Source organism: Nelusetta ayraudi, unplaced genomic scaffold (genome assembly GCF_046127955.1).
Source record: "Nelusetta ayraudi isolate G7.1 ecotype Tasmania unplaced genomic scaffold, CSIRO-AGI_Nayr_v1 ptg000002l, whole genome shotgun sequence".
In the NCBI taxonomy this organism is placed as follows: Eukaryota; Metazoa; Chordata; class Actinopteri; order Tetraodontiformes; family Monacanthidae; genus Nelusetta; species Nelusetta ayraudi.
Window position 1 is genome coordinate 9,489,901 of NW_027466052.1, and position 13,617 is coordinate 9,503,517.

General features: G+C 40.8%; 2 protein-coding genes across 2 annotated transcripts; both read right to left on the reverse strand.

Annotated features, from left to right (window-relative positions):
• Positions 1–1,057: 1,057 nt before the first annotated feature.
• Positions 1,058–3,321, reverse strand: clec3a (C-type lectin domain family 3, member A). The gene is made up of 3 exons (XM_076022771.1): positions 3,133–3,321; positions 2,945–3,025; positions 1,058–1,591 (listed from the first exon to the last, which is right to left on the reverse strand). The coding sequence occupies exons 1-3, from the start codon at positions 3,242–3,244 to the stop codon at positions 1,194–1,196; spliced, it is 591 nt and encodes a 196-aa protein (XP_075878886.1). The 5' UTR covers positions 3,245–3,321; the 3' UTR covers positions 1,058–1,193.
• A 2,348-nt stretch (positions 3,322–5,669) lies between these two features.
• vat1l (vesicle amine transport 1-like) lies at positions 5,670–12,840 on the reverse strand. The gene is made up of 9 exons (XM_076022758.1): positions 12,521–12,840; positions 11,949–12,078; positions 11,546–11,761; positions 11,136–11,278; positions 9,389–9,492; positions 8,429–8,484; positions 8,092–8,286; positions 6,447–6,530; positions 5,670–5,969 (listed from the first exon to the last, which is right to left on the reverse strand). The coding sequence occupies exons 1-9, from the start codon at positions 12,814–12,816 to the stop codon at positions 5,868–5,870; spliced, it is 1,326 nt and encodes a 441-aa protein (XP_075878873.1). The 5' UTR covers positions 12,817–12,840; the 3' UTR covers positions 5,670–5,867.
• Positions 12,841–13,617: the final 777 nt, after the last annotated feature.

The following is a 13,617-nucleotide window of genomic DNA, read 5'->3' on the forward strand; positions in this document are numbered from 1 at the left end:
CTTGAGTATTTCTTTTTCTGACGACTTTTTACTTTTACTACCTACATTTGTTTGCTAATCATCATTAAAAGTGTAAACATTCAATAATGGTTCACTCGTACCAGGTACCAGATTACCCAATGAATCCTGGGCGCAGCGCCGCTGCCCACCGCTCCCTGAGAGGACGGGGATGCAGAGGGATTGCATCCCTCTGGTTGTGACAATCACTGGCACTTTAAGTTGAACTGTTAGTAATTATAGTTTGGTTGTGCTGCGGTTGAAAAACAAATAAACTATGGCATAGAGAGTATCAAAGCTGTTATGATCCAGATTGCTCATCGAGACCTCTGGTCAGTTCAGTCCAAATTATTCTGTCAGAACTTTTTCATTTTTGCAAAACTATCAATGAATCTATTGTTTTGTTAATGGCAATATATATACATATGTATATATATATATATATATATATATATATATATATATATATATATATATATATATATATATATATACATATGTATATATATATATATATATATATATATATATATATATATATATATATATATATATATATATATATATATATTTTTTTTTTTTTTTTTTTTTTTTTTTTTTTTTACCTAGGTATATTTCAAAACCTGTACTTTCTTACTTTTACTTGAGTGAAGGAATTGAATCAGTACTGGACACCAGACATTTCTCAATAAAGTATCTATTTATCTATCTACTTTTACCAGAGTGTTTTCTGCACAAGTACACTTTTACTTCAGTACAGAATGTGAATACTTTTGCCACCTCTATGCTTTACCATTATACCAAACTTGTTTTTACTTGAGTGAAGGAGTTGAAATGGTACAGGAGACCACACATTTCCCCTGGAGATCAATGAACTATCTATCTATCTATCTATCTATCTATCTATCTACTTTTATCTACTAGTATTTTTTTTGTTTGTTGCACAAGTACCTTACAAGTTACCATGTTAAACTTGCTTTCTAAGATTTAAAAGGAAACATTGTAATTAAGGGGCCAATTCGATGTAACCTTATATTTCAGGAAAAACAGTACAAACTGATGTTTATTCATACATATTTATTTCATAATGAGCCAGACAGCGACCCTTGGCAGGTTGTCAGCCCCCAGGGAGTCTCTCTCTCTCTCTCTCTCTCTCTCTCTCTCTCTCTCTCTCTCTCTCTCTCTCTCTCTCTCTCTCACGGGATGACGTACTCGCAGATGTACTTCTTCAGACTCCGACAAACCTCGTCGTGCCACTTGCCCTGCGCGGCCACCGACAGGGCCACGCAGCTCTCCCTCTTGGTCCCGGTGGGCTGCCTCTTGGAGCGGTCCCAGTTCAAGTAGCTGACCGGCACGCTGTTCACATCCACGTACTGGCCCTCTTTCACAATGTCTGCCACGCCGATCCAAAAGTCTTTGGCCCCCGGGGCGCTCCTCTTGGCGTAGTCTCTGAGTTCGTTGTTCTCCGCCGGGTCCCGCGGCGTGGCCAGGGTTCCGCCCTGGGCGATGCAGTCCTCGTTCGCCTCGTGGTAGTGTTTGGGCTCCTCGACTGTGAGGTAGCACTTCCGGTGAGCTTTGATGCCACGGAGACACACTGAAAACACACGAGAGCTTTTTATGTGAGTGGTTTGCGTTCTGTTAATGAATGTGCTTCGTTCGATATGAAAGTGATAAAATAAAATAAAAAAACTCATAAAAAGATAAGACGAAACTTGTGTGTCAGTCTTCACAGTCTCAAAAATAGCCGGAAATTAGAAATGCGAGGCTTAAAAAATATAAGCTAGAAGCCCCAAATTTGACGTGGCTGTGTCTTGAGGGATCCCAATGAACCTGCAAGTGGCCCCATGTCTCTAGGACAAAGTTGACTTTTGACCCCATAGACTTACATGGCATTAGGGCAAGTGGTTCTCAAACTTTCTCTGTTGTTTTGTTTTTTGTTTTTTTTCAAATTCACTGAAACGACATAAATGTGTAAATAATGTTTTACCTTTGGCACACCACATTTTGTGATATCAAAATCAACATTCTTAAAAAAAAAAGAAAAAGAAAAAGAAAATCATGAACATTAATTTTTTTTTTTTTTGATGATGATTTACGAAATCATTTATTTTGTACAAATAAACAACTTTAGCAAATCACTCTTTGTGACATCAAATCCTGAACATTACTTTTTAAACAAGAATACTCCTTTCACTTTCCTGCTGCGCAAATCTGTCTGGCGTGAACGACACCATCGTTCCGCAGCTACTCGCGGAACCATTCTACAGCCAAAAGTGCCCAACAACAACAACAAAGAACACTGGCCACCGCAGGACTCCTGAATTCTTCTTTTCGTCCCCCTTCTTTTGTCCATCCTGTGTACCTGAGCAGCGTTTTTCTTAGCTACAACCTACTGAACACTTTTTGTTAATTGTTCCGACGTGAAAACATTAGTTCCCCCGGGCGCCGCGTCTCCCTCCCGCCCGGTGTTTTGCGCCCCACCCCCCCCCAGACGTGACTCGCGCCACCCACTTTGAGAAACACTACTGTACAGGTTTATTTTTTGTTTTAATGTGATACATCTAGTAAGCACTGCTTCCCTCTGCTGGTGGTTTGGAGTTCTAAATTCACAAGCGTACTGCACCCATAACTGACCCCAATTACCACACAATAGCCACCATAATAAATGTAAAGCGAATCTAAAAAAAAAAAAACCACTTTGTCAACTAAAGACTGCATTTCTTTTTAAAGCAGTGTTTTTTTCATTCATTTCTCCAAACAAGTCGACCTATCCACCCTGCCTTCGCTCTGTGACAGCTGCGATAGGCTCCAGCAGACCCCAGTGACCCTGAGTTCAAGAAGAGGCGGGTATTGAAAATGGATGGATGGATGGGTTTCTCCAAACAGAAAGCAAGGATTGAAACTGAGACACTTAACATTGATTAACTTGGATTTCTTCATTTGGTACCTGTCTGCAAAGCCTGCATTTCTTTCAGAGAGTTCACCTCCTGCCACAGCCGCTCAAGTTGGGACGTCACATCATCGTCTTCTGAAGATGCATCCAGATGTAGACAAGAGAAGGAAAGAAAAACAGGCCAGATGAAGAGAAGTGAAATTTAAAAAAAAAAAAAAAAAAAATCTAAATTGTGCTTATACCTCCAGGCTGACGTGGCGACACGGCCTTCCTGGTGCGGGATGGACGTCCAGTGCTGTTCTGAGGTAAAGAGAAACAGAGGATGAGGAGGACGGAGAGGGCCAGACGTGCCATGTCTGGGGCCAGTGGAGCCGACGGGACGGGGACACGGTGGCACAGGGCGTACTGCTGCGGCAAGAGGTGAAAAGACTGCAGGCTGCTCCATATATACTGCTTCTCTGTGTGCCTTCTCTGGGTGCCCTCCCAGCATTTGGCTCCAGCTCTGTTTGTTTTTGTCCACACATCAGGAAGAAGTGTGAGAGGTAAAAGGGCGGAGGGGCAAATAACAAGCACCTTGTGTCTGGATTTTGATAAATATTTACTTGCAACAGGCAGTATTCCCTTTCATTTCACAAACAAACTGGAAATTCATTGACTGCTCCACTGTTTCACAGAGCCGTCTTCATTCCATCTTCATGTGTCCCGAACAGGTTTTTAAAAACACAGTGATCTTAGGTTTTAGGCCAGGGGGGGAAAGGAAATCTCTCCAAAGGGTGACGGTTATCACCATGAGCATCCTGGGCAGTGGATACGATGCTGCATCTGGTTACACAATGACGGCACAGTGGATTACGCATACCAATTATGCTTAATATTTCTGATGTGGTGTGGATAAGTGTTTACAGAGGTCCATTTGTATCATTTAAAAATAAAGCTGCACTCAGAGCTGAGGAACTCCTGCTCCAAGTTGTGGATATTTTTAGAATTAGATGTTGTTTAAAGATGGGAGGGGGAGCTGAAGGAACTTTGGCATGAGCTCAGTTTAGTAATGCTGCTGCTTTTTATTTACCTTTTTTTTTTCTTTTTTTTTTTTCTTTTTTTTTTTAACCAATTTTTCCATCTTCATAAGTGACATCTGTAAGCACTAACATTTTTCAAGCATAACAACACTGTCTTCTGACTAAAAATATTACACCAATGTTACTTTCAAATTGGAAATTATTTGAAACAGAATTATGCACAGCGGCTGTACAGAAAGGTACGTGAGGTCATAAAGAAGGGAAGATCTTTTATATTTTTTGCACAAAAACTTGGTCTCAGTGGATGTTGGATGGTATTGTGCTCTAATTTAAATTAGAATAATCTGTGGTATCAGCACATCAGCTTTTTAGGCTCAGTATCTCCTGGCCTCAGGCTTTTATATTTGTATGAAGTAATAGATCCTTAGGGGCAACTAGTAATAGACATACAGTCACACAATAGTGGTGTATTATTCATACTTTAAAAACTAAACTGTAGTTTTGACTAAATAATAGTAAAATGTGAAGTGAAATAACTGAAAACACAAGCATGAGATACTTTGCAGGCACATTTATTCAAGTAAACAGAGCTGTGGTTGAAGAAGGTAGACAAAAAAGTGACAAAGATACGCAACCACATGGTAAACCAGTGTATAGGTGAATACTACAATGTGATATACAGTAAGACATTTTTCCATTTTTTTTTAATGCAGTTGAAATACACAAAAACACACACACACACACACACAATAATCTTTTCCCTCCTTCATCTCTCTCTCACACACATACACACACAAATCTGGCATTAAACGCACTGCGAGTGAGATGACTAACTAAAAACTCTGCATTGCCATTTGTCAGTCTAGAAATCAGCGTGTAATTGTAATGATTTACATTTGCTCTGAACCTCAATCGCTACAATATTCATTGGAAAAAATATTCAGTTCCTCTAAACGGAGAACTGTTGATATTTTAAACGTATACTCTAAAGGAAGATCTGGAACAGTATGTGATCACTTGCCAACAAAGACAGCACACCTAGTTTGCAATCAGATTTGATGAAAGAAGTTTTTACTTTGTCACATTAAAAGGCTGAGTTGCTGCAATAACAAAAACAAAAAAAGCTTTGTACAATTGGTTTTTGACATGCTAGTGTGATATAACCTGACCTAGTGATAAGTCCGATACTGTGCTGTATGTGTTTCATTTTAAAGTAAATAAAGTAAATAAAAAAATCTACAGCTGTGTTCCAGAAAAAAGGTGATTTCATCAGTAAACTTACCTCTGAAAATGCCTCCTCTGTTAATTGACTTGCAGCAAAATTCACACAAAGACAACAGTTACCAAACATATTAGTTTATAGCTCAAAGGCACAGGTGAACCCACAGATTTGCACTTGGCAACAGGAAAAATGTAACGCACACGTCCTGGTTTAACTGGCTAAGACACACATTTTTACTTCAGTAATTTGTTTGCTCTTGGCTCTAATTTGTAAGAAAGAAATTTTTTCAGGCCACTGCTTGTAAACAGCCAGCCTGCAGGCTAAAATGCTGAGTCACATGCTGAACCAACAAACTGCTTGTAGATGTCTATGGCTGCAAATGAATAATAATAAAAATAAAAATAATCTAAGCTGGTATTGAGCAGTGAAACATTACTCCATAACACAGTAAGGTAATTGGAAAATACTACTTTAAGCATGGCACTTGTTGCTTCTCTGAAAACAAAAAGCGCTCATCTTTATGCGGCTTGATTCCCCCCCTCCATTCAGTTGGCGGGCAGAAGTTACAGAGCAGCAGCATATACTGAGTGTATTCTGTGCAAACATTCACTCATGCATACATGCATGTTACGTGCAGACTTACATTCGCACGTACATCACAACACTGTGTGTGTGTGTGTGTGTGTGTGTGTGTGTGTGTGTGTGTGTGTGTTCATCTGATGGGAATGTGTGTGTTTTAATGAATGAAAGGCATTCGCTCCTTGCTCTCATTGTCTCCCTCAGGCTCCTCCTCCTCCTCCTCTCCTGCCTCGCTGGTCTCTGTGCTGTCACTGGCCATCTGGTGGTTGAAAAAAAGGTAGATGATCCAGCTATTATTATTTCATTGCAAGCAAACTCATTTTTTTTTTTTTTTTTTCGGGTAACAAACAATTGCAACTTTTCCCCCTTCCTTGTCATCTGTACACATTAGATTATGTCATTCATTGAAACGCGGGGAATCTTATTCAAGTCTATTTGTAATTTGGTTATATTGTCATTTGTCCCTTCTGGGTCCCACTGGAAACATGGCAGCCTACATTAAAGGAGACCTGCTCTGCACCATAGTAAATAGAGCTGTATATATTACACATCCTACCGTATTACACCAATATGATATATTTATCAGAGTTTATAATTGTATATTTGAAGGTCCTTTAATATTTTGTTTTTTTGGCCATCATGATTTTAGCTATATATGCTATATATTGCGTGATCTATGGTGACTGTTTCATTCCATCATTGGTTGGGAACAAACGCACACAATATACTGACATACCAGAGGGGTGGGAGTCTTTTCGACATCCAGGATGAGTTTTCCAATGTTGCCCCTGTCATGAATTCTCTGCATCGCCTCCTTCACCTGAGAGTTAAACACAGCAATAATCGTAAAGGTGCGAGCAGTGACTACTGCAAGCTGCTAGTGTACCCCTAGGATCACAGCCAGAAAACATTCTACCACCCCAAGAAAATGTGACATTTGTGAAATATCTCCCAGTGACTTTAGAAACAAACAAACAAAAAAAACAACCTTTTAATTAAAGAACGTTATACACTGGCAAATGATGTCAAACTTAATAGGAAAAATACAGATTTTTTCATTATTATTATTGACTTGTAAGATTACCGATATTCATTTTATGACAATGAATCGTTTGTTGCTGCCTTTATGTATGGCTTGTTTTGCTGGTGGATGTCAGGAGAATGATAAAAGCTCGTTGAGGGATTATGACTATTCTGTTCTCGTCATACTGGCGGGATGACAACGGTGTGTTCATCAATGTCCAGCAGCACTCATGAAAGAGGGAAAAATCCCTCTGTTCACTATGACTTGCTTTCTCAATGGAGAAACGAAACATGCCTCTTTGTATTTAATCTATTGTGTTGCAAACGTGTACATGTATTTTACTTATGCATTTAAGATGAAAGACATTTAGCCAAGAGCCAAAATAGGTCAGAAAACCCTTGCATCAGATTTAATTAGAATTTTTTGAACAATTCCCCACACAAGGATTCGTTCACAAAACAAAAAAACTGAATAAATGTGTGAATAGTTCAAAAGCTAACAGAATTCATTTTTCCCAAATATGCACATTCTCCAAAGACACATTGTCACAGTCAACACAGAGAACAAATTCTTCTAAGTTCTTCCACCAGGGATGACAACAAATGAGGTGGTTTGTACCCCTGACACAACATCCCACGCCATCTTCCACTCTAATCACATTTTTCACGGGAAATAGCTACATTGAATAGCCTCGACATTCTGCCAGTGCGGTGGGAGTTTCCATGAGTTATAAAAGCGCAGCGAAGGACTCTTTTTCACTAGACATGGTGTTTTTTCTGAAGGTTGTTCATTGAATGCTGGACAATTCTTTTTTTTTTTTCTCAAAGAATAAAACACATTTAGAACTCATTTAATGAGACAGATGACAGATGGCTTCCTAGACTGCTCATAGGTATAATTTAGAAAATCACTTTCAGATAGATGGCAGAAATGGGCCTAACATTAGTCTTGGCATAATAGTCGGAAGTGAAGACTGAACCTTATTATCGCAGACACTGGCTTCAAACTTCGCACCTCTACAATCAGCTGCTATTATGACTGGTTGATCAAGTTATTAAAGTTTTGCGTACCAGAAGGGTGAATAAACATGATTGACATATGGAGTTTGCGTGGGCGTAATAATAATTGCGGACCATGACGGCGCAACCTACCCACCTTCTGCAGAGCAACGTTTCGGAACAGATGACAATGTTCAGCTGAGAGCGGCAGTACCGAAAGCCTATATGCCGTCCAAGGCGTTTCTAGTTATCAGATTTATCAGATTATTATTTATATTTCTCATGTTAACATGCCACTCAGTTTGTTTTTCACGTGACGCCGTTAAAAGCACCATCATCTGATCAGGCCAGGCTCTTACCTCCTCCAGCGCCCACAGGGAGTCCACCACCGGCTTAATTTTCTTCTGCTCGTAAAGACGTAAGAGTTTCTCCATCACTGATTTCAGAAGGCCACTTTTCCTGTGCTTGAAAAGTATGTTGAGGAGAGAAAATCCCGCGATAACCTTGTTCTCCTCATACAGTTTAATGGGGTTGACCTTCTCCACCTGCCACCACTGCAGCAAGAACACACACAAAGACATGAGTTAATCCCAAGATACTAATGTGAGTGTTACATTTGCCATGAACTGTTCACTGAATAGTATCAGGGATTTTTTTTCCTTCTAATGAGAATGACAGGCGGCATGTCTGACTCACGGATTTTGCAAAGCTGAAGAAACTCTTTGTTTCCCCAGTGACCATGTTTGACGCGCCTGAAAAAACAAAAATAAAGGGATTTACTGAATGCAGTGCAAATAGCTGGACAAGCAACTGGTCTGCCATAAGCAGCCATGAAAAGTGAAGACAGCAGCAGTAGGTGCATGCCATTCTTCACATCCGTGCCATCATACATATTCAGTGTAATTAAAACTTATGAATGAATCTCCGTCTAATACTGTTCATTAATCACCAGCAAGAATTAAAAGAGATCAACCAAGATCAGTCGCTGTGAAGGCCAATTTAATGCCACTGACACTGTGTAAAATTGTGCGTTTACTTCCTGGTTTGCCTTCGTGACTGCTGAAAATGCAGACGCAGCCAAGACACAATAAGCTCAATCTGAAAGCAAGTTCCAACTTAAATCCAATTTAGGGGGCCAACGCATAACTTTTGAGGGGATTGATGGCATTAAAGATTAAATTAAAATTATGTATTGAAATGAGTTTATTTAGATTAAATGTTTATAAAATGTACATTTATACACCCTCAGAATCTGTAAATCAAAATCTATAGTAACCCAAAACATGGATCTGCTCAGGGTGTAACTTCAAAAATAGGATTTAAAATGAATATTGTGATATGCTCTCATATAATTAGATGCAACTAAATACTTCACACTGAGCCTTTAGAGTTGTGTTAGCTTTATCAGCACAGAAACATCATAAACGCTTCCCAAAAGATTAGATGCCTGGCAGGCTTTGAAGGACATTTTACTATTGTATTTAATGAACCAATCATAGAAGTTGTCTGTGTGCGGGCAAAACTTTCTCTGGGGGTTAAATATCTTCCTTCCTTCCTTCCTTCTACCTTCCTTCCATGCTAAGATAAACAATGACAGTGTAGTAGCTCACACATTCATATGAGGTGAACATATGTGTGCCGTCTTTGTCTCCCTACCATAGAGGATGTAAATTCCCAGAGGCTTGAGCAGACTGAGGCCTTTCCCAGTGTTCTCGCCACAGAGACAGTCCAACACAATGTCCACTCCTTCTGGAGAAATCCTGAAGCAGCCAACGGAATTAAACAAACAAACATCAGCACAAGTGAAAGGGGGAGTGGCAGAGGTAAAATTCCATTATTATGGATGACTGCAGCTATTCTTTAAAAAAATAAATAAATAAATGTTTCCAATGTTTTCCTTCTACACGACAATATGAACACAGTTTATGTAGATTTTTAAAATATTTTGTTCTGAATAAGCAACAAAACAAAAATATCCTGTTTGTACCAAACAGAGAATCCCACAGTTGTTGCAGACAAACACTAATGTTTTGACTGGACACAATTTGATGAATTTCTTTTTCTTTTTAAAAAGTTTAAAAAGGCTGTTGGCTACTGCAGAATAAACAATTTGCATCTCAGTCATGAGTTTTTGTGAGCAGACAAAAATTGATCCTGGAAACAATCATCAAATTAATCCCAAGGAGGATTATTCATAGCCCTGACAAGCTGGCGCCATAATTATTTGTCAATCTAATTATCTTAAAAGGAGGGAGAGGAAAAAGCAATGGCAGACTGCTGGGACTGATTAAAAAAATTCTAAGTTGGGGAATCACTCTGAGGGATCAATAACACATTTTGTGTGAGACAAAATGAGAGTCAAGTGTCAGGTTCACATCTCAAAAATTCTCAACACCAATATTCTACTGACTATAACTCCACAGAATGTTTGTTTTTTTAAACACAAATCTCTATGTTAAGAGTTCGTTAGCATTTTAACGACAAACTGCATGTTTATTGTTCTCTATTAACCACATCACCTTTCTCTTGAAAGGGAGACTTGTGGAAGGCACACATGAAAGGCTTGACAAGGAGACCGTAATTCCCCAACTTTCAGCCTTGGCCTTGGACACCTGCTTAGCTAAACTGCCTGGTGGTCTTGTGATTCCCATGGTTTTTTGCCTTTTGTAACGAGACTAATTTAGTTGTACTTTGCTCTTTATCCTGAGAAGAATGTGTGGGCCAGGGAGATGAAAGGCAACCACTGTTGATATGTAGGCAGAAAGCATGGAACGATCAGTGCTCATGACAAAATATTATTTGTGGGTAATGCAATCAGGAAGGTACAAACACGCAGCGTGATTCATGTATAGACGACACAGGCTCCGCGGCAACAACAACGGCCGCAAATTACTGCTGAGGCTGCCTCTCTGTGCCAAGGGTAGAATGGCGATGAGCTCCAACGGTGGATTACAAGTCATTTGAGTTTGCCACAGCATCTTTTCCTCCGAGAGAAAAGTCACTAGCAACTTGCAGTGTTGCGAATGGAATGTGAACGGTTCTAATGCTCGGCCCTAATTGGCTCAGCTGCTCTACACTGTGGCCACTGAAAACTCCGCCCCACTCTATGCTGCTGCTGCTACCGCTCCTGCTGCTGTTCACCGAGATGTGCCGTGTGTTGCCATGGGGACCACGGGCATGCAGGACCAAATAAGGCAACAGGTAACATCTGCATCATCACAACGTCTGCGCACAAAGAGGTCCATGTCATCGCAGCGGCTCACATCTATAAAATGCTGCCAGGGGCTCCCCTGGTGACGCCTTCATTTACATTTTCCGTAGCTCTGATGTTGTCATGTTGCCGTGGACGCAGGCTACTAGCACTCAAATCAACTATGTCGCGTACAAAACTAATCAGGCTTACTTTTTGACCTCCTGCATGTAATCAATGTTTCTGTCAAAGAGGTGAGTCACAGAGTCCCTGATGGCTGCGTGTTTGAAACAAGAGGCAGTCCCAAACACTGTGACGTTGGGCACGGTGGAGCACAGCTGAGCCACAGCTAGACCCTAAAGACATAAAAATAAACAGGCAGTTGCAACATTGAGGATTTTCCCACATGAAAACAACACAAGCCAATTTCTTTTGTTTAATAAACACTGTCTTTTTATGCATTTTAAGGACTAAGTCATTGGAGTATTTCTCTTTATTATTGAGTTACATATCTAAACTGAAAAAAAAATAGCAAACAACACAACTTTTCCCATTTGTGGCAATGCTGATCACATTTGCAAAACACACTTATGTGGGAGGATGGAAATAAACATGACACTTACCACACCACCGCCTGCTGAATGCACCAGCACGGACATTCCCTCTCGCAGGTTGGCGACCTCAAAGAGCATCATGTAGGCAGCCACAAAGTTAAGGGAGAAGGCGGCGGCCTCAGCAAAAGTCATTCTATCCGGCATCTTGTAGACAAAATCCACAGGTGCGCACACAACTTCCGCCCAAGCGTTGTAATTTACAAAGGCCATGACTCGGTCACCAATCTGGAGGGGAAGAGAACGCAGGGAGCTGAACGGCAAAAAGATGCTAATGAGAAACATTAAGGCATGATTATCAGAACAGTGAGTGGCTATCTCAATATTAGACTCACAGCACACTGCATTATTTTATTTAGCAGTCAGATTAATGATCATTTAAAAAAAAAGTAAACAGCTTAGTGAATCCATTTACCTCGAGCCCTGCTGTGTTTTCACCCACTGACTCAACTATTCCTGAGCATTCGAACCCAGGAATAACAGGAGGTTTGGGAGGATTATCAATCGTGCCCTGACGCACCAACAAATCCAGGAAATTCAAGCCACTGCAGCAAAGACAAACAAAAAATATGACAATAACTTAAGTATGACAAGTTTAGGCGCAGCCCTTTATGATTGATCATTTCACTATAGTGTCCGTGACTCATTGCTTGTCTCCATGAAAACAGGCCACATTCAACAGGCATCATCTCTCTCCATCACACTGAGTTTTCCTGCAATTGCGCGCAATGATGAAAATTTACACATGAAATGGAACTTATATTTAAAAAACGACAACTCATTATTATAGATGATGCTTAGAGGTACTGGGCTTCCGCAGAATCACCAAAAAATAAAAAAATATATATAAATAAAAATCACACAAAAAATACTTGATCTTCATTGATCTTCATGACTGCCAACATTCAACAGACAGACAGAGTTTTGTTCGTGAGCAAAGAAGCGCACCTTGCGTGCATCTCTCACGCAAATGCTCTTCCAATTTACCATGCTTTGACGCGGATCTTCACTTCCCCGTCGCGCAGCTCGGGCATTGCCTTCTTGCCGAGCCTGAGTTTGTTGAGACCTCCGAAACCTGTCAGGATGACCGCTCGCATTTCTTTGGCGTCGCCGGACGACTCCGCGCTCTCCGCGTCCTTCCCCGCGTTCCTGTTGATCATGCACTCGGTTTCCTCCGTCATATCTGCTCCTTCTTTAGCCATGTCGGAGACCTGCTGCACTCCTCTCCTCTCTCCTCCTCTCCTCCCCGAGGCTCGCGGTGATGTGGCTGCAGACGGTGTCATGCCGAGTTCTGCACGCCTGGCTGCCGAGACTTGCATGCACATCGCGGGAGCGCGCACCGCCGTGGCTTCGCAGCGTTTCGGCATCAGGCAAACAGATACCTCGTTGAAACCGTTCATTTCTTTGTCGATTTGCCATAAACTCAGAAGCACTTAGCTGATCGCTGTGACTTGAGGAAAAAAAAATTGGGAGGGCGACTTGTGTGCTCAAATATGGACTTTTTCTACGGAATAATAATAATAATAATAATAATAATAATAATAATAATAATAGAAAAAAGTGCAAAGGAGCACAAAATACCCACTTACTTATTGTGACACTTTTTTTCATTTCACTATAATATAATGTATTTAGTGCACCTCTGACTGGACACAGAACGTTTAACCCGTCTATCAAAAACCACTGTTGTCGAGAAGTGCTTGCTTCTCTTAATGCTATTTTGAGACAGATGTGACAGATCATCGCCATCGCCTAAGCGCTTTTGAGCTTAATTAAACAGTGTTGACTTATTATTGTGACAGTATGCCAAATCAAAAGCAACTGAGGAAGACATGAACGATATCGTATCCAACGCTGTCTCTCTGGAAAGCGGTGCGCACTCCCGCGATGTGTACACTGAGCATGGCAGGCATGCAGAACTCCGCATGACACCGGCGCGCACACGTCGCCGGACGGATGGTCCAACTGACAGCACCCCTTCCCCGCCGCACCCCCTTCCCTCGTTTGTATATTTATGGGTTATCATTTGGACACTCCACAATTTAATCCCGAATAATGCGGCTTTTGCCCTCTGAAACTAATGA

Coding starts and splice junctions, on each gene's coding strand:
- clec3a (XM_076022771.1), bottom strand. CDS start 3,244: ATGGCACGTCTGGCCCTCTCCGTCCTCCTCATCCTCTGTTTCTCTTTA. Junction 3,026..3,132: donor GTCGCCACGTCAGCCTGGAG/GTATAAGCACAA, acceptor ATGCATCTTCAG/AAGACGATGATGTGACGTCC. Junction 1,592..2,944: donor AATGCAGGCTTTGCAGACAG/GTACCAAATGAA, acceptor GTGTGTTTTCAG/TGTGTCTCCGTGGCATCAAA.
- vat1l (XM_076022758.1), bottom strand. CDS start 12,816: ATGACACCGTCTGCAGCCACATCACCGCGAGCCTCGGGGAGGAGAGGA. Junction 11,762..11,948: donor AAAACACAGCAGGGCTCGAG/GTAAATGGATTC, acceptor CTTCCCCTCCAG/ATTGGTGACCGAGTCATGGC. Junction 9,493..11,135: donor TACATGCAGGAGGTCAAAAA/GTAAGCCTGATT, acceptor TGGCTGCTTCAG/GATTTCTCCAGAAGGAGTGG.